Source organism: Pangasianodon hypophthalmus, chromosome 4, assembly GCF_027358585.1.
Source record: "Pangasianodon hypophthalmus isolate fPanHyp1 chromosome 4, fPanHyp1.pri, whole genome shotgun sequence".
Classification (NCBI taxonomy): domain Eukaryota; kingdom Metazoa; phylum Chordata; class Actinopteri; order Siluriformes; family Pangasiidae; genus Pangasianodon; species Pangasianodon hypophthalmus.
Window position 1 is genome coordinate 3058749 of NC_069713.1, and position 25849 is coordinate 3084597.

At 37.2% G+C, this 25849-nt stretch overlaps 1 protein-coding gene across 1 annotated transcript in view; it reads left to right on the forward strand.

Annotated features, from left to right (window-relative positions):
- The first annotated feature begins 682 nt into the window (after positions 1 to 682).
- LOC113524004 (C-C motif chemokine 3-like) overlaps positions 683 to 25849 on the forward strand; it is a 33814-nt gene continuing 8647 nt past the window's right edge. Inside the window, exons 1-2 of the mRNA XM_053233603.1 lie at positions 683 to 1389; positions 2399 to 2510. Of these exons, the coding sequence (XP_053089578.1) occupies positions 1320 to 1389; positions 2399 to 2510 (182 nt within the window). The 5' untranslated portion in view covers positions 683 to 1319. The remainder of the gene's footprint in view (positions 1390 to 2398; positions 2511 to 25849) is intronic.

Below are 25849 nucleotides of genomic sequence, written 5' to 3' on the forward strand. Positions count from 1 at the left end.
CCAGCAGCAGCGAGCGAACTCAACCGATGAGAACTCCAACCAGAAGTAGGGCATCAGGATGGGTCAGGCAGGTCTGGAGATCCGAAGGGGTCAGGATCACTGGCATCTCAGAAGTAGCATGTGTAGCTCAACAGAGAGATGGAGAGAGAGGGAGAGATTGTTAGGTAAGCTTTTGTCCTCTAATGGTTAAGGACAATGTACTTTGCGTGCAGGGACTCCGGCAAGACTAGCTATGGCAGTTGCAGGTCGAGTTTTCCAATGCGTTCTCACCCCTACTCGGTCTCACTAATTTCACAGAATTTGGCTAAGAAGTGTTCCCTTTCAGTGAGCGGTGGCACGCATAACGAGTGGAGAAACAAGAACCCCGGGAGAGAGAGCTGAAGTAAAATAAGTTCACTGAAAGTGAATGTGAACGAGAATAAAGAGCCTTTTCAGTTGTCCCTGGCCTGCCTCCCCTCACCTCATTCCAGACACAACCCAGGAGAAGTGCTACAGGTGGTTTCAAAACTGTGTTACGATTTACACATTTTTCACACTTATGTAGTGCATGTGTTTTTATTTTCACTTGTGAGTTTTTAATGATTCATTTGAACAATCATGACTCATGTTTTTCACATGTAGTGCATGTAGTTTCATTTTTCAGATGTGATTTTCTCACTTGAATAATTGTTTTCATACATGATCACAAATGATTATTTATTTGAATTCCCATGTGCAGTTTCATGGCGTAATGTGGTGAAATGAACCTTCATGTGGTTTACAGTCGCATAACATGTAGAAATGCTTTTTTCATACTTTTTTTTTAAAGATTAAAAAGGGAATATTATTTAGCACTTTGCAGTACAATCACAGTCAGGGGAATATTGAAGTACAAGTTGTGTAAATAATTAGGCACATTTAATAATAATAATACATTTAGTAATTATTTATTATCTCAGTGTATTGTACATATTGTGATATGATGTGCTGTTTAACATAAACTCTGACCCTACAGATCTACTGTTTTACTCCAACCAAGCTGAACTTATTCATCTTTATTTTATTTTATATGAGTTTAATGCAGTAAGATGATTTTGGTTACAAAGAGTTAAATGCTGTTTTGATCGTTCTTGCTTTAGATGAAAACCACAGCAGGCTATTCTGCGAAATAGGTGTTTTTTCTCTCTTAGACAGGGAACTATTCATGACCTACAAACACCCAAACCACACTCTCCCCCTCCTCTTTTCAGCTTACATAAAGTCTAGAGTGAGGTGATATCTGGATTAATACCGTTCTGTTCACATCGTGACCCTTATCATCATCATCATCATCAGCAACCATGTTCTCTCATTCTCTCCTGCTGGTTCTGCTGGTTCTCACCTGCATTCAGTCCTTCACAACAGCCCAGAGTAAGACAAAGTTCACCTTTTTACTTTTATAAAATTTTTGTTTATTGTTTGTTCATATTATAAGTATTTATTATATTTTATTTAAATCAATTTACATGCATTGATGTAAGCACTAAGTAGGCACTAATAAGACAGTTGACTTGTAGTAGAAAGTTAAAACAACTAGACTGGTGTCATTACTCACTACCCCTGGTTTATAATGATGCTGAATTCCCTAAAAATATGGGCAGGTTGCTGAAAATAACCAGCGTTAATAAACCACTGTGCGTTTGTCACACTGTTATGATAAAATACTGAGTGACAGTATTTTATCGTAACAGTGTGACAAACGCACAGTGGTTTATTAACGCTGGTGTGATGAAGCAGAGTTACTGATACAACCCTAAAGTTGATTGTTTTCCTGTAACAGCACGTCTTCAAATATGGTATTAATCTTAAACCACAGCAATTTGCGAGCAGTTACAACATCATACTTTTTATGTGTTTATAGTCCTGTTTAATGTGTACACATTCGTTTCCTCACCAGCCTCTCCTTTATCTCTTCCCTGAAGTTGAAAAACTTTTTTGTTACAGAGAAACTGCAAAGCGTGAACTCCTCTGTCCCAAAGACTCATTCCATAAATGTTATATAAACAACTCCTTACAGAAAAGTTCCACCATATCCACAACATATACACACATGTATAATCCATTTATGTGGAGCATCCACTGTACAGGTCCCTGTGAATGAGCTGTTACTATAGAAGTGATAATGTATGAGAATGAATGTATTAATATAAACCACTACTGGTATATACATACATACATATATATATATACACTACTGTCAGAGCTAATGTTATAGAAAATTACTCAACACCTTCTGACCAATGAGCATCTAGAATCCGACGGCGCTGTAGTACAATTTCAAATATACTACAAGCAGAACCTTAGAGCAGAAATAAAACCATCTAATGTTGTTTATTGAGTATTTAATCACAGTAGTGAATGTGTAAATGTTTTCACACAGATACAAATGGACCAACTCAATGCTGTTTCAGATACCAGAGTAGTCAAATCCCTGTAAAAGTCATTATAGGGTATGAAGAAACAGACCATCAGTGTACAAAACCTGGAGTCATGTAAGCTTTCACCCCCTCATTTACTTTTAATTCATTTTAATTACTGATAAAGAAATATTTGAATTTCCATGTCTATCGTTGCTTTATGGTTATTGAGTCTCCTCTGAAAGTATTGGAACAGCAAGACCAGTTCTTTTGTTTTTGCTATACATTGAAGACATTTGGGTTTGAGATCAAAAGACGAATATGAGACAATAGATCAGAGTTTCAGCTTTCATTTTCTGATATTTACATTTAGATGTGTTAACAACTTAGAACATTGCACCTTTGGTTTCAGACCATCCAATCTTTAGTTGAGCAAAAGTATTGGAACAGACAGTCTTAAAGTAAATAACACTTGATATTTGGTTGCATATCCTTTGCTTGCAATAACTGCATCAAGTGGGCAACCCACTGACATCACCAAATTTTTGATTTCTTCTTTTGTGATGCTTTTCCAGGCTTGTACCACAGCTTCTCTGAGTGATATATTTTTTGTTTTGTTTTGGGGGTTTCTCCCTTCAGTCTCCTCTTCAGGAGGTGAAATGCTGCTCAATTGGGTTTAGGTCTGGTGATTGACTTGGCCAGTCTAAAACCTTCCACTTTTTCCCCTGATGAAGTCCTTGGTTGTGTTGCAGTGTGTTTTGGGTCATTGTCTTGCTGCATGATGAAGTTCCTCCCAATTAGATTGGATGCATTTCTCTGTAATTTGGCAGACAGAATGTTTCTGTAGACTTCTGCTGCTACCATCATGAGTAACATCATCAATAAAGATTAGCGAGCCCATTCCAGAAGCAGCCATTCTTGTATGTTTTGTATCATGAGCAGATCCTTACTTTCTCCACACTTTGGCCTTTCCTTCACTTTGGTAGAGGTCAATCTTGGCTGCAGAACTTTTGTGGCTCATGTTTCTGTCATCAACTGCTGTTGTTTTCCTTGGCTGACCTGTTCGATGTCTGGTTGTTAGAGTGGATCCTTTCTTTTCTTTATTGTTGTACTGGCTATGCCCAATGCTTATGCAATGGCTGTCATCAGTTTTCCCTCTTTACAATGGCTTGCCTTTCTCCCATAGACAACTCTCTGGTCTTCATATTGGTTTATCCTTTTTAACAACAAATGCAGCCTTCACAGCCAAAACCCAGGGATCAACCCAACAGTAGACATTCAGAGCTATTAATTGAGTAAACAATCAATCTAACTGGACACACATGGGCAACAAGAAAAACCTGTAAGTCACATGTTCCAACACTTGTAAAATGGGTGGGTTCAAACAAAAGGTGCCATGTTCTAAGTTATTAAACATATCTCAATGTAAATATCAGGATATGAAAGCTGAAATTCTGATCTATCGTCTCATATTCATCTTTTGATCTCAAACCCAAGTGTCTTCAGTATATAGCAAAAACAAAAGAACTGGCCTTACAGTTCCAATACCTTCAGAGGGGACTGTATATAATAAAATATAACTTCAAATAATCATGGAGGTTTAGGACATATATAAGTGTTTGATTTTATTTTTATTTCAGTTTTACACTCAAAATATTCTCTCCTCTGCAGTTTCACCTTAAAGAAAGGCACTCGTGTATGTGCAAAACCCACCGTCAAGTGGGTGCAGGACAGGATTACAAAACGTGAACAAATAAGTGGCTGAACCAACTCATGAAATTAATATTTCTTTTACAAAATGCACTTCTTATGTATAGCTTCCTGTATTTGGACATGAGGAATAAAGCTTTTTTATTGTAAATTATATTTTTAACATACCATAAACTTGCTTGAAATAGTCTAGCTTTTTTAACGAAATTACCCTATAGTCTGTAAGAATGAAATAGTTTTATTTTTATACATATTAAAGGACATTTTTATTTATGCATTATGACTATGTTTCTGGTTTTTTTTAATCACTTTTCACATTTTAAAAGAAAACAATGTTGGTTGTATTCAAAGACATTAAATGTTTATGTCACATCTTTGCAACATTTAAAAATAAAAATGGTTATTTCAGCAAACAAATAAGAGTAAAAGCCTATATCTCCAAAAAATAGTAGAAGATTTAAGGTCAATTAGTAATCACTGTATTATGACTCTATTATATTATTACTTATGTTATAAGTTTTATAAGTTCCCATATTCAACATTTCTGTGTATTTCTGTACACTGACAGATACAGGAATAAACACATAGATAGACAAAATGATTATAAAATTTGAAGAGAAAAAACTTCCTAAAAAAAATGAAAGAATCAATTTTCTGTGCTACATACTTCACTTTTGCCATCTTGTGGGCAAATCCTAAAACAGAAAAGCTCAGGTATGTTGAAATTTTCAGTAAGGAGTTGGTTATTTAACATTCACGAAAAGAGTCCAAAGCACGCACACACACACGCACACACACACACACACACACACACACACACACACACACACACACCCTCTTTCCCAGCTTTTGTGGATAAAATTCATAGTATTGGTTGCATAATAGCACAAACAGATATTTATTGTCTCTCTACAAATGAGAATAAGAAGATAGATTTAGATTTAATTATCCCAGATTTATTTATAATTTAGTGCTATTGTAACATTTGAACATTTTATTGTCAGTAACATACGTGTACCGTAAGTGACTAAAGACCAAAGAAATATTCTTTGCACTGGTTTACCATTTAAGTGGGAAATGTGAGCTCACATCCAGGTTCAAACAGAGGAACAAGGAATAAAACATTGGGTGTGTTGTTATAGGAAAATAATCCATGATGCTGTGACACGTGAAGACATGAAGCAGAGCTGCCTGGTTTATACCTGACGCGCGCGTGTGTGTGTGTGTGTGTGTGTGCGTGTGCAGAAGCAGTGGCAGCGTAAGTGGCATTGTTCACACACTGTATCATATATACATCTGGAGGAATAAAAAGCCACATCAACTATACACTCCTGGGCAAAAAAATGGTCTTAAAAACAAATCATTGGTCAGGAAATGAGCAGGAACTAAACTAATAGATAAAGGAAGTTAGCAGGCGAGAGCTTTTCCCTTTGATTTCTGTAAATGTTTAAGCCTCGTGGCTCTTGATGAGCTGCATCAGGTGCGGCAGAAAACCAAATAATCACTAATGTTTTAAGAAAAACATCCCAGAAGATATTTTTGGAAAGTTTTGTACACCCAGACATGCGTTAGTTTGAATTTTATATCATTTAATCATTATCATGATTTTACCTTTGCATACAAGAAGACTATAGAAGTGAATTTCAATGTTTCTAGCTCACTGCAGCGAAAGGAAACGAGCTCTCAAGAGCGTGTTTGTTTCATTCTTGCTCATTTCCTGGCCAATGATTTGTGGTTAAGATAATTAAAAGCTTAATATTTGTCATTTTGTGCTTGGCCCTTTGCTTTTTAGTAGGTTTGAAGGCTGCATGAGATGTTTTTAAAGTTCAAACCCTATCTGTAACAGGAAACCCGGTTAGTGTTAGTGATCAATAACGGTCTAGAATAGAACATAAGTATGAGACTTCTGACACAATGCTAGCTTGTTTAGCAGAGGTAGATGGATGAGGAAGTTTGTTTTCTATTGTTAAATTCCTATAGTAGTGCAGTGTATATGAATAGTGAATAAAAAACCCTGAATATAGCATATACACTATTCATTTAAAAAGTGGCTTGATTGAACTTGCCTCCCCTGCAGTACGCCTCACACTTTGGGAACCTCCAAAGTTACAAAGTGGGGGATGAAAACACATGGATGCTTAAATGTTCATCTTTTGTTATAGCAACAAGCTAGCCAGCTAACTGTGACGAGCGATGTGTATTTACCTCCTCCTTCAAAACAGTGAACTGTAGAGTCAGTGTTATAGATTAAACAAGTGAATATGTCTGTATGTTGACTGATTTAAAGCTAATACAGTATAACTCGTTTAAAGGTAAGAAGTCTGTCTGAGTTTACTGCCGATGCTGTGAGCGGCCATGTTGATTTAATGTCACTTGCTGAACTCAGAGTTGAATAAACCTTCTCAAGTTAATGAGGAGGAATTCAAAGGTCAAAGGTCAGGAATTACAACTTACAACCTCTAGTCAAATGCAGCAATGAGCTCATGGTCATGGTCATGACTCTAACGTGTGTGTGTGTGTGATGCAGGTGGAAACTGATGTAAACTGTTTTTTTTACCTCTGAGATGTTTATTAGTATAAAAGGTGAGGTGTGTTTAACTCTCAGCTGTGTGAATGAGACAGCATGACAGGGATTTCAGGGTTTTTTTTTATAAATGTAATGGAAAGTATAAGCAGTTTGTGTTAATTAAAACAAATACTAAGATTTTATGAAACAGTTTCAGCAAAGTTTATGCAAAGAAAGACAATCACAGTCATACATAACATCACAAACATTGTCTGTTTAAGGAAAAAATGGCAATGAATCATTTGGGAACTGAAAGAATCGACTCTTATTAGTCAGCTGCCTGAGTCATATGACCTGATTCACTGAAAAGAGACTGAATTCCCATCAGATATATGTGTGTGTGTGTGTGTGTGTGAATGTGTGTGTGTGTGTGTCCTGAACAGCAGCGCCCTCAACTGGTGGTTTCATGCAGTAAAAATGACCATGACCTCTGTGGTTTTGAAACACTTTGTGGTCTCGGTGAGTCAGCTATTCAAACAGTGCAAATGAGAACTCGAGGAAATTTTCATGTGCAGCAGAGAAACAAAAGAGATGATTTTTTTAATGAACATAATAAACTGAATCACTGAAGACACATTCATAAAGCCAGGTGTGAATGGTTATATGTTTCAGCTGTCCACTTGTGATTTAATCACCCAAGATGCATGTTAATGCCAGATGTGAACATCGTTTCCACTGGAGAAAAGCTGCACGTCAGTCTTCCGTTGCATGTACTGTATTCCCATGTACCTGAACGGACTGTTTTAAAGGTTTTAATGTGCAGCAGAGAAGCAAAAGGGATTATTTTGTACACCAAATTTAACTTGAAATGGAGATAATAAACTGAATCTAGTGCTAATCTGGTTTAATGAGTAAGGAAATGAACATGTACAGGCCTAAAGGTTTCTGTCCACTGTGTTAATCTGCAGTGTTTAAACTGGATTTGTCTTTGTTATTAAAAGTGTTTGTTTGTGGACTGATTTTTTTTATTTGTGTGTAATTTGACATTTTAGCCTTTTTTTTTTATTTTAAGCCAGTGCTAATATTGTTGAGATGTGAACATGTTTGCACTCTTTCTGTCCTCTGAGGCTCTGGGATTTAAAAAAAAAAAAAAGAAGAAGAAGAAAATAAGAAGAGAGAAATTAAATTAGCGCAAATTAATGACAATGCTGTCTGATTGATGAATAATTCTTATTTTTTCTGTCATCATCGTGTTGCTAAACTAACTCTGTTCTATATTAAAATATTATAAAGGAAATGTGTGTTAAAGTGGCTTTACAATATAAAACCATAACCTAATGCGGGATTCTCCCACATCACCCACTACATAGTATCTATTTGTTATAGGGGCTTTTTTTTATGAAACCTAGGTTACAAAACCAGCCAAAAATAGGAACAGGCTTCTGAAGGTTAACAATATTGTGTGTGTAACCTGTGTGGTAAATAGTTAATCGCTATCTGGTCCTTATCAGACCATCACACCCCTTCTTACACACACACACACACACACACACACAAAATATTGTGTGTGTAACCTGTGTGGTAAATAGTTAATCGCTATCTCGTCCTTATCAGACCATCACACCCATTCTTACACACACGTGCACACTTTCAGGTTTTCAGTCTTACTCATGTAAATAGTTTTCACTATTTACATGAGTATTTCACTAAATTTAAGAACATTTTTATTTTTATTCCAGCTTTTTTATGTATTTTTATAGATGAAATATTGTTCTTTAGCAAATTCAGTCATGGGAATAATATAGTACAGGCCACGCTAATAATTTCTATCTCTGTTTGTGTATCGCGTGTGATGTAGTGTGTTGTTTAACATAAGATAGGAGTTTGGACTTTACAGATTACTGTTTTACTCCAATGAAGCTGCACTTATTTATCTTTGCTTTATTTTATGCAGTTGTTTGATGTAAGTTTGGCTGTAAAGTGTTAAACTCTGCTCAGATCTGTCTCTTTCTTTAACTGAAAACCGCAGTCAGGTTTCCTGTGGAAGAGGTGCTTTTTATCTCTCTTAATCAAAGTGTAACTTTTAGCTGCCTTCAAACTGCCATCCCCCTCTCAAACCACACTCTCCCCTTATTTTTAAAGAAGGTGATATCGCAAAAATAGGTTGAAGAATGAAAGTCAGTAAATTATCAGTGTATTAGGAGACATGCAGAAGTTCAAATTCTCAACATTTCTATGTATTTATGTAGACTAAAAGAGACAGAAATATACAGAGAAAACATGATTATAAGAATAAAAGAGAAAAAAAATCCTAAAATTATTTCCTGTGGTGCTTTTCTATATACCATGCTTTGCCATCTTGTGTGCAAATCCTAAAACATAAAGCTCAGCATCTTTTGGTAGATTCTGTAAAAATGCTCTGAACCACAAGCTGTCAAATGCTATGTTGTTATTTTCGACATAATAATCTGATGTCTCAGTGACTTATGATTTTATCAAGTTAAGTTTTATTAATTCAGATTATCTTATTATTTACTTAATACCATCTCAACCGAACTCCACAAAATCTGGTTGGTCAGAAGGTGTTGATTAATTTTCTATAACAGCAGCTCTGACAGTAGTGCAGGTTTATATTAATGTGCTCGTTCTAATATGGTATTGTTTCTATAGTAACAGCTCATTCACAGGGAGGTGTACGGTGGACTGTCTATTGTGTCTGTCAGATTTAAAAACGTGTAATCATTAATCTGGTAACATTTTCTGTAAGGAGACATTTACTTAACTGTAGAACCATTTGTGCTTCCTTTTCTTTTTCTTTTTTTTTTGACTTGCAGACACACAGACACAAACACACACAGTTCAGCTCACCTAAAACCTAAAGTCCTGTAAGTTTGCAAAAACAATCATATCCTACTAGCGCTCCTGAGTGTCTGTAAATTTAAGCATAAGAAGACTAATTAATGTAAACCTCAAATGGATCGACTTCAAATCATATGCCAGGATTTGAATCATAGTCACGACATTTTCATAAATGGATTACGCTGTCAAGGTTAAATAGCTTATGTAGCTATTTCAATTACACACTCCAATTTAGTGAAAATTTTGGGAAACCCAGTTGTTTCATATTAATGGCATTAATTAGAGAATCTTAAATATAAAACATAGAAAGCAAGCTAACACAAATCCTTAAATTAAGACAAATAAGAACATTCATTCAATTAAGAGGAAATGCTGCTGTATAAAATGAGGACACATTGCAGCAGCTCAGTGTATAATTCAGTTCAGTTCACCACAGCCTCTTCTTTAAATGCTGTGCAACACTTTATCCAAGCCAGCATTAAGTGACCGATAAGTGACCGATCTGGTATGTCTCAAGCTGCAATGTGCCTTATTCTCCATAGTGTGCTGCGGTCCATTCACTTCCTTATGATAGACCCTTCTGCTTTTCCAGCATGGTATCAGTGAGGGTGTGAGCAATTTCTGGCCAGAAGTTACTGAGACACTTTGCTATGAATAAATAAAAATACAATTAAACATAGCCATTTTCTTGTTATGTTCTTGGATGTTCCATGATTCCCTGGGTACAGCAAATATATTATTTTCTCGATTTTCATGTCAAACAAAAAATATTTTCTTTACTCCTCACTTCATTCACATCTCATTAACCTTTTCTACAGATTTTGGCTGTTAAAGGGTTAAATAACATTTTTTTATTGGCATAAATGTGAGTCAAATAACTTTCGCATAGAATTTTTTTTTTTACTTTCAGATGTGTGAGATTTGCCTTTTATGGGGTTTTTGGTCATCAACAAATGCAGATCAGCTGTAACTGCATGCATTTGGCAGTTTATGGGTAAATGTCATTCATCAACATACAAATACGAAGAAAATCAACACATTTGAAACTTTTGTAAATCTGGTGGATATTTTTAGTTCGGTCGGGTGTAAATAAATATTTACACACAACTTTATGGAAAGATTGATTAAACAAGGCCCGTGGTTCATGAGTAAACATGTTTGCACTCTTTCTGTCCTCTGAGGCTCTGAGACAAAAAATACTATTCTGACTCATAAGCAGAAGAGACTGATTAAAGCAGCACAGTTTAGTGACGATGCTCTCTGACTGACTTTGTGATGAATAATTCAGATTTTTTGCCTGATGTCATCATTTTGCTAAACTCACTCTGTTCTATATTTTGTTATATTATGAGATAAGTGTGTGGATAAGCAGCTGTGTTATATAAAACCATGACCTAATTTTCTTCCTATCTACAACTCGCCCACTCTTCCCTTCCTCTGTATTTTCCATGCTTTCTAAAGCTCTTACACTCCACTCTATAACACACTGACCACTACATGTGTGTGTGTATGTGTGTATTGTTTCTCCCACAGCACACACTCTGTATGTGGCTTTACATTCCTGTAACAGATTGTGTTTGTTGTTTTGAGTAGAAGAAGATCTTGAAAAGAGAAATGGCAGTGAGAGTGTGCTTCTACACTACGCAATAGTTTGTGTGTGTTTGTGTGTTTGTGGAAGACATTAAACACAGTGAGGGAACACACAAACACACACAAACTATTACGTAGTGTAACAGCAATAAATATTGACAAAGACAGCAGCAAAAAGGAGTCTCATAAATAGTACTGCAAAATTGTACAATGCAGCATTGAAATCGCAGGTGTGTAGTGGTATTAAGGGTTAAGAGTGTTCAGTATTCTGACTGCCTCAGGGAAGAAGCTGGTCAGGAATCTGATGGTGGTAGCACAGAAGATCTGGTATCTTCTAACAGAGGGCAGGAGGGTGTCAAGTCCATAATAGACTATCCACACAGGCCACTCAGGTGCTTATTCAGTCCCTTGTCATTTCGAGACTGGACTACTGCACCTCGGTCCTGGCAGGTCTGCCTCTGAGCGCCATTCAACCTCTGCAACTGATCCAGAAAGCAGCTGCACGACTGGTTTTCAACCTTCCTAAGTTCTCCCACACGACCCCATTGCTACACGCCCTCCACTGGCTTCCTGTAGCTGCTGCATCAGATTTAAAATACTGATGCTTGCCTACAAAACCAAAAACGGACCAGTGCCGACTTATCTAAAAGCACTTATCACACCCACGCTGCAGCATGCTCCCTCCCATCCTCTAGCACTGTTCGACTGATCCCTTCATCTCTCAGGGTACAAGGAAGACCTGCATTTAGATTCTTCTCTGTCCAGGCACCTAGGTGGTGGAATGAACTTCCCCTAGCTGTCCGAGCAGCTGAGCCACTGGCAGTCTTCATACGACGTCTAAAGACCTACCTCTTCCTAAATTATTTAAATTAGCACTTTGGTTTAAAAATATGTGTTGTCTGTGTGCCTTTCTTACTATATTACCTTCCCAACAGAGTTTTTCAACTGAAACTGGTTCACTAGGTCATGGACTATTCTTAGTCCACTATTCACTTCACTATTTTACCAAATAGTGAGACAGCTATTATTATCTTGGCTCAGCCAAGACACGCTTCATTTATCAACATTAATAGGTACACTGTATGGCCAAAAGTATGTGGACACCTGACCATCACAGCCATATGCGGTTCTTCTACAAACTGTTGCCACAAAGTTGGAAGCACGCAATTGTATAGAATGTCTTTGTGTGAGGTAGCATTACAATTTCCCTTCACTGGAACTAAGAGGCCCAAACCTGTTCCAGCATGACAATGCCCCTGTGCACAAAGCGAGCTCCATGAAGACATGGTGTGTGAAGGTTGGAGTGGAAGAACTCGAGTGTCCTGCACAGAGCCCTGACCTCAACCCCACTGAACACCTTTGGGATGAACTGGAACACCGACTGAACCCCAGACCTCCTCGACATCCCAACATCAGCGCCTGACCTCACTAATGCTCTTGTAGCTGAATGATCACAAATCACCACAGCCACGCTCCAACATCTAGTGGAAAGCTTCCCAGAAGAGTGGAGCTCATTATAACAGCGAAAGGGGAATAAATCTGGAATGAGACGTTCAACAAGGACATATGGGTGTGATGGTCAGGTGTACACATACTTTTGGCTGTATAGTGTTTATTGCTGTCTCTATACCATTCTGTGAGATGCTCCACCTCCTCCCTGTATGCTGACTCATCATTGTTGCTGATGAGGCCCAAAACTGTGGTATCACTAACAAACTTGATGATGTGATTAGAGCTTTTCTTTGCACCACAATCATGAGTCAGCAGTGTAAACAGCATAAACAGCCACAGCAATTTGCAAACTAACAATTTATTAAAGAACAACAAATAGTTTTTTTTACTGTTAATGATGTGGAACATTGGTGAAACAACTTCTTATCGCTATCTGCGTGCTAGTTGCTATTTCATGCTTGTCGAATGACTTCCCCTCCCCCACTAGACTCTGTTGACCACACTTTTTTTTTCACGTAATGCGCTGCACTCTTTCTGTCTCACACGTTCAGTCTTATTCATGTCTTGTATTTTTTTAATTTTGTTTACAAATGTTTCAAATCGACCCTTACTGAAAAATCTCATGAACTTCACATGTGAATAATCACACGAGTCATATGTGGAATTTACAAACGTGGATTTTAAGACATTTCACATGTTATGGTTCACACATTTTCCACATGTATGTAGTGCATATAGTTTTGTTTCCACATGTAAGCTTCATTTTTCACAATTCATTTATTTTTACATGTAATTTTTAGACACAGTTCATGGAGTCTCACGTAGTGCATGTAGTTTAATTTTTCACATGTGATTTTCTCACCTGTATAATTTTTTTCATAAGTGATCACAAATTATTCACATGCTGTCAGATGTATTTACTTGAATTCATATGAGCAGTTTCATGGCATAACGTGGGGAAATGAACCTTCACATAGTTTATAGTCACATAATCACAGGTGGAAAGACTTGAAATGTGAAATGTATGGGATTGTGCAGAAAAGGAATATTGTTCTTTAGCACTTTACATTACAAATACAGTCAGGGAAATGTTGAAATACAATTTGAGTGAATAATTAGATATATTTAATAATAATGATACACTTTCTCTCTGTATTGTGTGTGATGTTAACATAAGATCTGACTCTATAGATTTATTCTTTAACTCCAACAAAGCTGTACTTATTCATCTTCATTTTATGTTACAACAGTTTAATGCAGTTAAGTGAGATGATGTTGGTATTAAGGTATTAACTGCGTCTCAGATCTTTCGTGTCGTAGGTGAAAACCACAGAAGGCTTTTCTGTGGAAGAGGTGTTTTTTTTTTCTCTCTTAATCAAACTGGAACTTTTTCGTCACCTACAAACACCCAAACCACACTCTCCCCCTTGTCTTACCAGCTTATATAAACTCTAGATTGAGGTGATATCTGCATTAACACCATTCTGCTCACATCGTGACCATCATCATCATCATCCTCATCATCTTCATCACCACCATCAGCAGTCATGTCCTCTCGTTCTCTCCTGGTAGTTCTGCTGGTTCTCGCCTGCCTTCATTCCTTCACAACGGCTGAGAGTAAGATAAAGTTCACCTTATTTAAAATATTTATTTTAAATTAATATTTTTTGGTACATGGAATACTACTATTACTACTACTACTACTACTAATAATAATAATAATAATAATAATAATAATGATGACGATTATTATTATTATTATTATTATTTTTATTATTAAAAAGTTACAAAAAATTTCATTAATTCAGAACCTTGTGGATTTTGACTTCTTTGAAACAACTAGACTGGTGTCATTACTCACTACCCCTGGTTTATAATGATGCTGAATTCCCTAAAAATATGGGCAGGTTGCTGAAAATAACCAGCGTTAATAAACCACTGTGCGTTTGTCACACTGTTACAGTAAAATACTGAGTGAGAGGGTGGTGTGATGAAGCAGAGTTACTGATACAACCCTAAAGTTGATTGTTTTCCTGTAACAGCACGTCTCCAAATATGGTATTAATCTTATACCACATCAGTTTGTGAGCAGTTACATCATACTTTTCATGTGTTTATAGTCCTGTTTAATGTGTACACATTCGTTTCCTCACCAGCCTCTCCTTTATCTCTTCCCTGAAAAATGCAGCTTTTTTGTTACAGAGAAACTGCAAAGCATGAAGTCCTCTGTCCTAAAGACTCCTTCCATAAATGTTATATAAACATCTCCTTACAGAAAACCTCACTATGTCAGTGATTACACGCGTTATTCACCTGTTTATTATCAGTGGAGCATCCCTGTGAATGAGCTGTTACTATAGCAACGATGACGTATTAGAAGGAGTGCATTAATATAAACCTGCACTACTGTCAGAGCTGCTGTTATAGAGAATCAGAGTTCATAATCAAAATAAAGTAATGTGGTAAAATCTAAAACATACAACAGTCATCATTACTTACCAGATTTAAAAAAAGCATCTAATGTGTTTTTATTGAGTATTTAATCGCAGAACTAAATGCATGAATGTTTTCACACAGATGCAAATGGACCAAAGACATGCTGTTTCAGTTTCCAGACACATAAAATCCCTGTAAGAGTCATTACAGCGTATCAAGACACAGACCGTCAGTGTTCAAAACCTGCAGTCATGTAAGCTTTCACCCCTCACTTATTTTTAATTATTTTCAATTAATAATAAAAAAAAAAAAAAGTTAGTATTTTCATGTCTGTTGTTGCTTTATGGTGATGTGTAATATAATCTAATTTTAAATTATCGTGGAGGTTTGGGACGTGTGAGAGTGTTAGATTTCTGTCTTTATTGCAGTTATACACTGATGTAAATCTTCTCTCTCTGCAGCTTTACCCTAAAGAGCGGCCGTGGGGTGTGTGCAGACCCCAACGTCGAGTGGGTGCAGAACATCATGAAAAACTTGACCAGCGCCTGATTCTACAAGACTGATCCAACCTCAGCCAAGTTTAAATCCTCTCTCCTTTAATAAGAAATGATTATTTTTACTTTTTTACTTACTTTTTTTTTTATTTAAACAGAAAGAATAAAGCTTTTAACTGCATGATCACATTTAAACAAACTTTTGCTTAAACTAGTCTAGCATTGTGTAACTGAATTAAAACTACAGACTGTAAGGATGAATTGATTTGATTTCTATATACATATTAAAGGACATTTTAAATCGCATATTATGTTTTTTTAATCGCATTTTCACATTTAAAAAAAAATAAAATAAAATAAAATAAAAAACAATGTTGGTCACCTTCCAAAATATTGAAATGTTCATGATATCTTTGATAGTAACATTGGAAAAAAAAATTATAATTCACTAGTCAGTATCTTTCATTCTTTCAAATTTTTTCTCCCATATAAACAAAAACTATAAACAAAAAATTATGACATGTCATTCTTTAATAAATAAAATATTCTCTTCACTGGCAAACTGCTGTGGTATAAGAGAAAAAAAACCACTTTGAGATGTGCTTCAAGATCAACTTCGGGGTGGTAACAGTTACTGTGCATCATTACTGATTAGTTTCCTATAAGAGCACCACACACAGAGTTTTATTCAGTTATTAATCAGAGAGTGTAAGCTCTTTATCAGATATTAAATTAGACTAGACTGTTATAATGGAACACAGCTGACACACATGACTCTACATTGGTTAAACATTTAAATGCATTCAGGTATTTATTTTAAAAGTGTTTATCCTTATAATATATCAAAGTTGCAAAAGTTGTAAAAGTAAATTTGACTAATTTACTCTTTGATTTGACAGGTTTGTTGATTGTATTAATCAAAAAAATAATTATTTATGAGTTAAACCTGGCGCCACCTGCTGCCCATTGATATTAATGCTGCAGGCCTCGTCACACAAACAGAAGAGAGTTTGGTGTTGGGAAAAAGATGTGATAATTGGCCTAAGTCAATAAAAGATAGACAGATAAGTGACAATTAAAGGAGAAACCTACATATAAAGTGTGTTACTAAGGCTTTAAACCACCACAAGCCACTAGAACAGATTCAGCAGCAAAACACCTTGGCATCAATTCGACACATCTCTGGAACTATGTGATGAACAACTTTCTTCTAAACGATATTCCCTCAGTTGGTGTTGTGATGATGATAGTGGGGCAAAATTTGATGCTTTTAATGATATTTAATAAAAATTTATTAAATTAGTCCTTATTGTCAACTGTCTTTCTCTCCCTAAAAAAAACAAATAAGATGGACACTGTGATCTAACTGACTAATGACTGAATTAGACTAGGTAATTAAAACAATATTCTATTCATATTTATATAATTTCAAGCAAAACAGATAAATCTGCAAGTTAATGAGGTGCTTCAGAGACAGGCAAATATAAACGGATTGAAAACCATTGCCTGCTGGTGCTTAAACTGATGCTACATGCATCTCTGTTTCCTGGGAACTCAGATCTTGGGATGCTGGTCTGTCATCATCTTTTTGTCTGAGAGAAGAGGAACATCTGCCATTTATCTATAAAAATATACAGACTAACTATGTATTTTGGTTTTAGGGCAATATGGAGCCAGGGTGTGATTATAATCAGGGGCGCAAAAATGGGGTATGCAGTATATGCAGTGCATAGGGGGCGCCATTGTGCCAAAAGAAAATCATCTTTAAAATAAATTTAAAAAGTAATGTTTGTTAAAAAATAATATTTGTTTAGCATTTTACATGAGTACAAAAACGTATTTTATTAAATAAAGTGATATCAACCGCCAACCCTCCGACTTCTTTAAGAGCCGTTGCTCTGTTCCAGACAGTCACATGTCCAAAATGGAGAGAGGAGGGAAGCGTAGTGGAGCAATGTCTTAAAATGAGGGCAGCAATGTCCAAGTGGATAAAAAGAGATTGGTAAGCTTAACCCTATTGTTTTTATCACTCGTTATGTCCAGGGGTGCATTGATGCACGGGAGTATATGGGCTAAAGCCCAGGGGCCTACTGGCTGCACCAAAACTATAATCACCCAGGCAGGGGCGCTTCTAGGGTGAGAGGATATCCAGGGCTTAGCCCACAGACATCCATACCTGTCAGAATACACTTTAAATAAAATATGTTTAAAAGTCACATTGGCTAATTCATTCAGAAACGAAGTAAAAAACTGTTTTTATGAATAAGTCAGTCACAGGTTCATTCACCGCTGTGTGTTGCTGCAGAGACGCGCAACATAGCTTTGTTCAGAACCATTTTCGTTAGCGAGATATTATTTCTTATTAACTTGTTTATTATGACCAAACCCTTCATAATCGCTGTAAATGCGTGTGTGTGTCCTAGGAAGACTGCGCTGTGCAACCGTTAAATGATCAAAAATGCAAATCAAACACATAATTTAAAAACGAATAAGAAATTTAATATCATGATTAAAAATCTATATTTGTTGCTTCACAGTGCCACGGCTCAGTAACATAACAGATTTTGACAGATGGCTAGATTGTTACAGCGATAAGTTACAGGCTATAGTAAGTTACAGATACATGAAGTATATTTATGGAAGTAGTTTCATACTGAAAGTTATCATTGTAGTATGTATAACAATAACATAATGGTACATTTACTCAGCCATGAAGATGGAGAGGACAACGGAGGGATGAGAGAAAATGAGTTCAGGGCAGGTGAAGAGAACAGGTAGGAAGTCGCCATACAAGATTTTATGTCTTATATCAATGACAATATCAAGAAACATCGCAGATTAGGGTATTGTAGACTTAAGGTATAAATGGTGTGAATCTTTTTGTTTACTCAGCCATGAAGATGATGAGGACAGAGAGAAAGTAAATGTATCCAGAGCAGGTGAAAAGAACAGGTAGGACTAGCCACATAGGGCATTATGTCTTACATTACAGATTAGGGTATTGCAGACTTGGGTATTGGTTTGTCTTGTAAAAATCTAGTGCATGGAAAGATGGAGACCCACATCTTCAGAATGGCATCAGAGGAGAGGAGATAGATATAACAGGCGAATGCAGAGATGCAACAGAGGAGGTAGCAGAGGAAAGACCTTATTCAGAGGACCCATCAGACTGGCCTGCACCCTATCAAATTACTGACACTTTTAGGCAAAAATTGACTGAGAAAGGGCCTTTGAAATGTCCTGACTGGCCATATCCTAGGTCCGAGAGGAGTAACAGGCACTTTTCAAAAGCCTATTGTTATCGCTTATTATCAATTGGGGAGAGAATTGAGCGAGACTGTTTGCTGTATTCCAAAACAGCAAATAAAGTGAATTGCTTTGCATTTATATTATTTGGTGGAGCCAAAGCATGTGACATGTGTGTGTGGCCTGGTAATATTTTGTAAATATTATATTTCATAATTTTTATTTACTGGCACTAATACAATTGTATGGAAAAACAATGCATGCTAAAACAGATTACATGTAGTGTATTTACTCCTCTTTTTTGGGGAAAGGGAGGCAGAGGGGGGCGCCAACCATGATCTTGCATACCCTTCAGCAAATGATTATATACTGATTATAATACAATAACAGGGCACAACACACCATTTAATGAACATCAGAGTAGTTTATTTCGACCCCACATGCTTCATTTTGCATTTTACTCCTCAGGCAGCAAAAAAAAAAAAAAATAGATCACAAAGTTAGGCAGCATTAATTCTAAAATATGTTTTAAAAATCAAAGCCATGGTCACGTTCCGCAATAGGCTGTTTGTCACTGTAGTAACTGTTACGCTAAACATTTTTCCTGCAAGTTTTACTTGCTGAAGAATGTCATTTGAGGAATGTTCCTGTAATCAATTCAGAAAACACTGCATATAAGGGCAGTGGTGGCTCAGTGGTTAAGGCTCTGGGTTACTGATCAGAAAGTCAGGAGTTCAAGCTGCCACTGTTGGGCCCTTGAGCAAGGCCCTTAATCCTCCCTGCTCCAGGGGCACTGTAACATAGCTGACCCCAGCTTCCTAACAAGCTGGGATATGTGAAGAAAAGAATTTCACTGTGCAGTAATGTGTATATGACAAATAAAGGCTTCTGCATGTGTCACTTAAAATATTGAAACATTAGCGAAACTGATTCAATACATGATTATTAAGTGCCAGTGAGCGCCAAACCACAGTTAACTCATTATCATTCATAGGAGATCCCCTTTAGGAAAAATGTCCCACCCACCAACTGAACTGGAAGTTTTGATTGTTTTTTCAACTGAGTCAGACCTGTCTGTTATTGCCTGAAGTGCTGGGTCACCGCCCCAGTAGTTTGAAAAGCGCCAGGTCAAATGCCAGCTCACCCCCGTTGCTAATATATCAAAGTTGCAACATTTGTAAAAAAATAAATAAATAAATAAATAAATAAATAAATTTGACTGATTTAATACTCTTGTTGATTATGTTTAGTCAAAAAAATATACCTTTACAATATAGACCTTTTTATTTTTTAATTAAAGCTGGCCCCATCTGCTGTCCATTAGTATTAATGCTACAGGCCTCATCACACAAACAGAAGAGAGTTTGGTGTTGGGAAAAAGATGTGACAATCGGCTTAAGTCAATAAAAGATAGACAGACAAGTGACAATTAAAGGAGAAACCTACATATAAAGTGTGTTTCTAAGGCTTTAAACCACCACAAGCCACTAGAACAGATTCAGCATCAGTACACCTTGGCATCGATTCTACACATCTCTGTGACTATGTGACGAGCACTGTTCTTCTAAACGATACTCGCTCAGTTAGCGTTGTGATGATGATGGTGGAAAGTACTGACTAATACATCAATCCAAAATCTCTCATAGATTTGAGATGTGGTAATTTCCATCATTTTCTTTTAATCATCCTTATCAAACCATTCAGTGAGTCCTCTTGCCCTGTGGATGGGGGCGGAGTCACCATGGAACTGACCATGCCCCTCGTTTGACAAAGATGATCAGTGAGAAGAAATTAGTGTTGATTTGGAATGACTTTTGCCTCTGAGGCGACAACTGAAGCAAAAATAAATCCCCCCTACAGCATAACAGAACCACCATTTTTCCTTTAATTTGTCATCCATCTGTAGCTCATTATGTGTTTAGGTAGGCTTATAGCTGCATCTAGATCGGGCATGTCAAACTCATTTCAGGTAACCGCTTTAGAGACTGAACAGAAAAGTCAGTTCAGTAGACCAACAACAGTTCAATCAACTCCTCTTAAACATGTTAACAGAAAATGCAAAACCACAGTTGTGTGTTATTCAGGTATTCTGAAAGTCCCTTCTTGCCCCTTGCATATGTCACATACAAGTACCTGACACTTATAAGGTAAATTCACACCTTTTATAATTAGGAAAGCTTAGAATGAGTGTGTGTGTGTGCGCGTATGTGTGTGTGCGTGTACATGTGCGTGTGTGCGTGTGATCATGATGATAATAACTATTTTGACGTTAAGGGGACATTTCACTAGTCTCCATTAAACAAAGTCAATTTCTACAAAAAACTGAAAAAAAATTTCAGGAATTTCCTGTTGATTACTGAGGTTAAACAGTAGTGCACCTGAAGATCACAGGTTTCTATTAATGCACTAGTGGAGGGTAGATGGTGATCTATTATTAGTTCTGTAGGTGAGCATCATGTTACTCAACAGGAAGCCACTGTAGTGACTCAGCATAGAGTTGCATGAGTAAATGTAAGAGGACTCCTACCTGTTCATCTGCATGTCATATGTGTAGTACTGAAAGATCTATCTCTATCTATGTTTTCTTATAAACCACTTTAACTCAATCCATCCATCACTTTCCACTCATTTCTGTCTATTCATCTGTCTTTTCTTTTTACCCATTTTAATGCCATCCTTCCACTAAACTAATTAGTTTAATATGATCTGATTTTGATTTGGGTTTAGCTTGATATATACAGTCAGGTCCATAAATATTTGGACATTGACAAACGTATTTTTAATTTAGTTGTCTACCACAGTATATTGGAGTTGAAATTAAATAATGAACGTGATCTCAAAGTGCAGACTTTCAACTTTTCCTTAAGGGTATTTACATCGTAGGTGAATGGTGTAGGAATTATAATACATTTACATGTGGTTCCCCCAACCTCTGGTTTTTAGGGGTTTAAAGGAAGTGGGCAATTAACTGCTTTTCCATGACCAGGTGTGTTATTCCCTCATTATTTCACTTACAAGTAAGCAGATAAAAGGTCTAGAGTTGAACTGCATTTGGAATCTGTTGCTGTTAACTCTCCAAGTCCAAAGAGTTGTCACTGCCGGTGAAAAAAAGCTATCATTATGCTGAAAAATCAAAACAAACTCATCAGAGAGATAGCAAAAACATTAGGTGTGGCCAAATCAACTATTTGGTACAATCTTCAAAAGAAAGAAAACACTGATGAGCTCAGGAACACCAAAAGGCCGAGAAGACCACTACTGTGGTAGATGACAGATGACATCATAACAGCTGACCAGATGAAGAACACTCTCCAGGAGGTAGGTGTATCTGGTTCAAAGTCAACAATCAAGAGAAGACTTCACCAGAGTAAATATAGAGTGTTTACCACACGATGTACACCATTAAGCCTCAATTCCTACACCGTTCATCTGATTTGGATGTAAATAGCCTCAAATTAAATTTAAAAGTTTAAATTAAAATTAATTAACTCCAATATACTGTGATAGTCAGCTTAAAAAGCAATAACTTTGACAAAGGCCAAATATATATAGACCTGACAGTAGTTTTCTTTTAAGCTAATGCTACAATAACAGTTTTGACTGTGAATGTATTTGCACTCTTTCTGCCCTCTGAGGTTCTGGCACAACAAATATATATTTTAACCCATAAACAGAAGATAAAGATCGAATCAGCACAAAGTAATAATGATGCTGCCTAATTGAGGAATAACTGTGAATTTTTTCTGACATCATCATTTTATTAAACTCAGTCTGTACTATTTGTAGTATTACGAGGGAAGCGTGTGGTTAAGCAGCTTTGTCATATAAAACCATGACCTAATTTTCTTCCTATCTGCATCTCCCCCACTCTTATCTTCTCAGGTATTTTCCAACCTTTATAAAGTTCTTATAGTCCACTCTATAACCCACTGACCACAACATGGGCGTGTGTGTTTCTCCCACATCACACTCTTAATATACGGCTTTACACTCCTTTAATGGGCTTCTGCAGAGTGTGTTTGTTGTTGTAGTAAGTAGTCTACACAGTGACAGCATGTTTCCTTCCCTCACTGAGTTTAATGTCATCCACAAACACACATTACCTAAAAGGACCTTAATTTAAGATCTATGTAACATATTAAGTCATCTCAGATGACTCAGATGACTTAATAGCATTGAACTATAACTATAAATGAAAACAGTATGACATGTTATTCTTTAATAAATAAACAACATAATAAGCTCTTTATCAGACATTAAGCAGGCTAGACTCTGTTGTAATGGAGCACAGTTGATACACATGACTCTAGGTTGGTTAAACACTTAAATGCATTCAGGTATTTATTTTAAAAGCTTGGTAGGAGGTTGGGTTCAAGTTCAGGGTCAGCCATGATACAGCACCCCTGAAGCGGACAGGATTAAGGGCCTTGCTCAAGGACCCAACGGTGGCAGCTTGGCAGTGATGGCGCTTGACCCCCTGACCTTCTAAGGACACTGTGTGTTTGTGGATGACATTAAACACAGTGAGGGAAGGAAACACACTGTCACTGTGTAGACTACTTATTACAACAACAAACATTTTGTTGTCTCCCTCTACCAGACTGTCTCTTGGTGGAGAAACTCAGAAGCCGTAATCGAAATCTCAGCATGCGTGGAGGCAGGTCATCAATGGTCTTGAGGCTAGCAGACTGACCACTGGTTTGTGATCAGTTCTCACCACAAAATCCAGTCCCAGGATGTAGGTTTGAAACCTTTCACAGGCCCAAGTGATTGCAAGAGCATCCTTTTCAATTTGTCCATATCTTCTCTCAGCTTGGGTCATGCTTTTTGATATAAAGGCTACAGGTCTCCACTCACCCATAGCTGGGATAGTACTGCCCCAATCTAAAAAAAAGAAGCATCAGCCAATACTCTAGTCTGACGATCTGGGAGTATTGTGCTAAAATTGCTGAAGAATTGAGTTCCTTTTTTTACTTCCTCAAAGGCTTGCTGTTGCTAGCATCCCCATAGCCAGTCATTTTCAGCCTTAAGCAGATCTCTGATCTTTCCTGTCAGCCCTACAATGTTAGGGGAAAATTTTCCCACATAATTCACCATGCCAATTCATAGCTGTGTTTTTGGGCTCAGGCATCTCCTTGATGGCTTTTATTTTGTCTAGATAAGCTTATATACCATCTGCACTGTTAATGTGGCCTAAAAACCATCGCAAAATTACATTTTTCATTCAGTGTCATGCCCTTCTGTTCAAGTCAGTCATGACGGGATCATGTTCCTTGTGTGTACAAAACACTAAGATGTCATCAGTGTGACACAAAGTTACATCCAAGCCCTCAAGCATCTGTGTTAGGCACCAAATTGAATACCAAATGGAAGGCAGTGAAAGCAATATCTACCAAAAGGTGTAGTAAAGGTATTGAGTGGCGCTGAGTGTCTGTGTAAAGGAATTTGCCAAAATCCAGCAGTAGCATCCAGTTTGGAGAATACTGTTGCATCTGACAGTTTAGCCAGTGTTTCATAAACTGCAGGGAGGATGTGTCTCTCTCTGCAATTTTTGTCACAGTCATTTAACCATGTGAGATCAACACAGATATGGATTCTGTTGTTTTGTTTAGGTACAATCACCATACCCGCACACTACTCAGTTGCTTCTTCAATGGCTGCAATTACCCCTTCATTCTTTCTAGCTCCTTTTTCACCTTGTTCATCAGAGGCAAATGCACATGACAAGGCACAGACAGAGCAAAGGGAGTTACTGATTCTTTTAGTCTGATTTTATAGTCTCCCTCCAGTTTTCCTAATCCTGTAAAGACTTTTGGGTATAATTCTTTGTAATTTGTGTGTATTGTATCAGCTGCGTGAAGTAAACCCAGCTCCGTTATGGCTGGTAGCCCCAGCAGTGGGGAAACCAATCTGGGTATTATGAAAACCGGGTGTTTTACTGTTTTAACCCGGTGATATAAAAAGCCAAATTACCCACTAACATGTACTGGAGTGTTGCTTTGTCCAAACAGCATCTTTATCACAGGGCTGAGGACACCATGTTTCCTCTCTGAGTACATGCTTTCTGGAATGGCTGTTACTTCAGCTCCTGTGTCCAATTGGAAAAGGATCTGTCCACCATTCACTGTAATAGTCCTCTGCCACACATCAGCCGGGTTTTGAGACTTTAAGACTCCCAAGAACACTGTTTCAATGCTCTCTGCCTCATCATCTTGATATATTTCATCCAGTCTTTTTTTGTGTTGTAAACTGCTGCAAAGTGACCTTTTTTTCTTATATTTTCTGCACTCCACATCTCATGCAGGGCAGCTGTTTAGAGAGTGCATTTGTGACTTCCCACATCTACCGCACCCCTTGTTTCCTTCATTGTGTCTCATACTGTCTGTTCTCCTCTGCACACCATTTTGAACATGTTTCGGTTTGGTTTTGTATTTCAACATGTCCATGTTTGCCTCTTTTGTGTCCCTGCAAGCTTGTCTTAATATTGTCTTCTGCTTTTTTATTTCTTCAGTGTGTCTGATTTTTGGTAATGGCTTTGCTGAGTGTGAGCTCTGGGTCTAACTGTAGTCTCTCTGACAGTCCATGATCTCATATTCCAACAACCAGTCTATCTCTATTCATTTCCTCTTGGAGAACTCCATACTGGCAGTTCTCTGCTAATTTATGAACTGCAGTAATGAATGCTTCTGCTGTTTCACCAGGCTCTTGGCACCTTTTGTTATATTTAGCCCTCTCATAAATCACATTGTGCTTGCATACAAAATGTTTCTCAAACACTTCCTTGACTTTATCGTATGTCTTTCTGTCTTTGTCTGTCAGATCCAGCATACTCACAATATCATCTGCTTTATCGCCCAGTGTGTAAATAAGAGAGTTAACTTGATACTCCTCCCTTCTCTCACTGATACACGCAGCAATGCAAATTCGCTCAAATCTGCGAATCCAATGTGGCCAACTGACAAATTTGCTGAAGTTGAAGTTTTCACTGAGCTTATTGAGAGCAGTGTATCCATTCTAAATGTTTACCTTGCAGCCATTCACAGTCTTTTTTTGTCGCTGTTTTGTGTATGTTTTCCCAGTGCTCTCTCAGTTCCACATTACCACCTGGTGAATTGAACTACTGCACAACTTCACACGAAAAGAAAACTTTAAGGGATAATATGATGTGGGTGACAGACAAG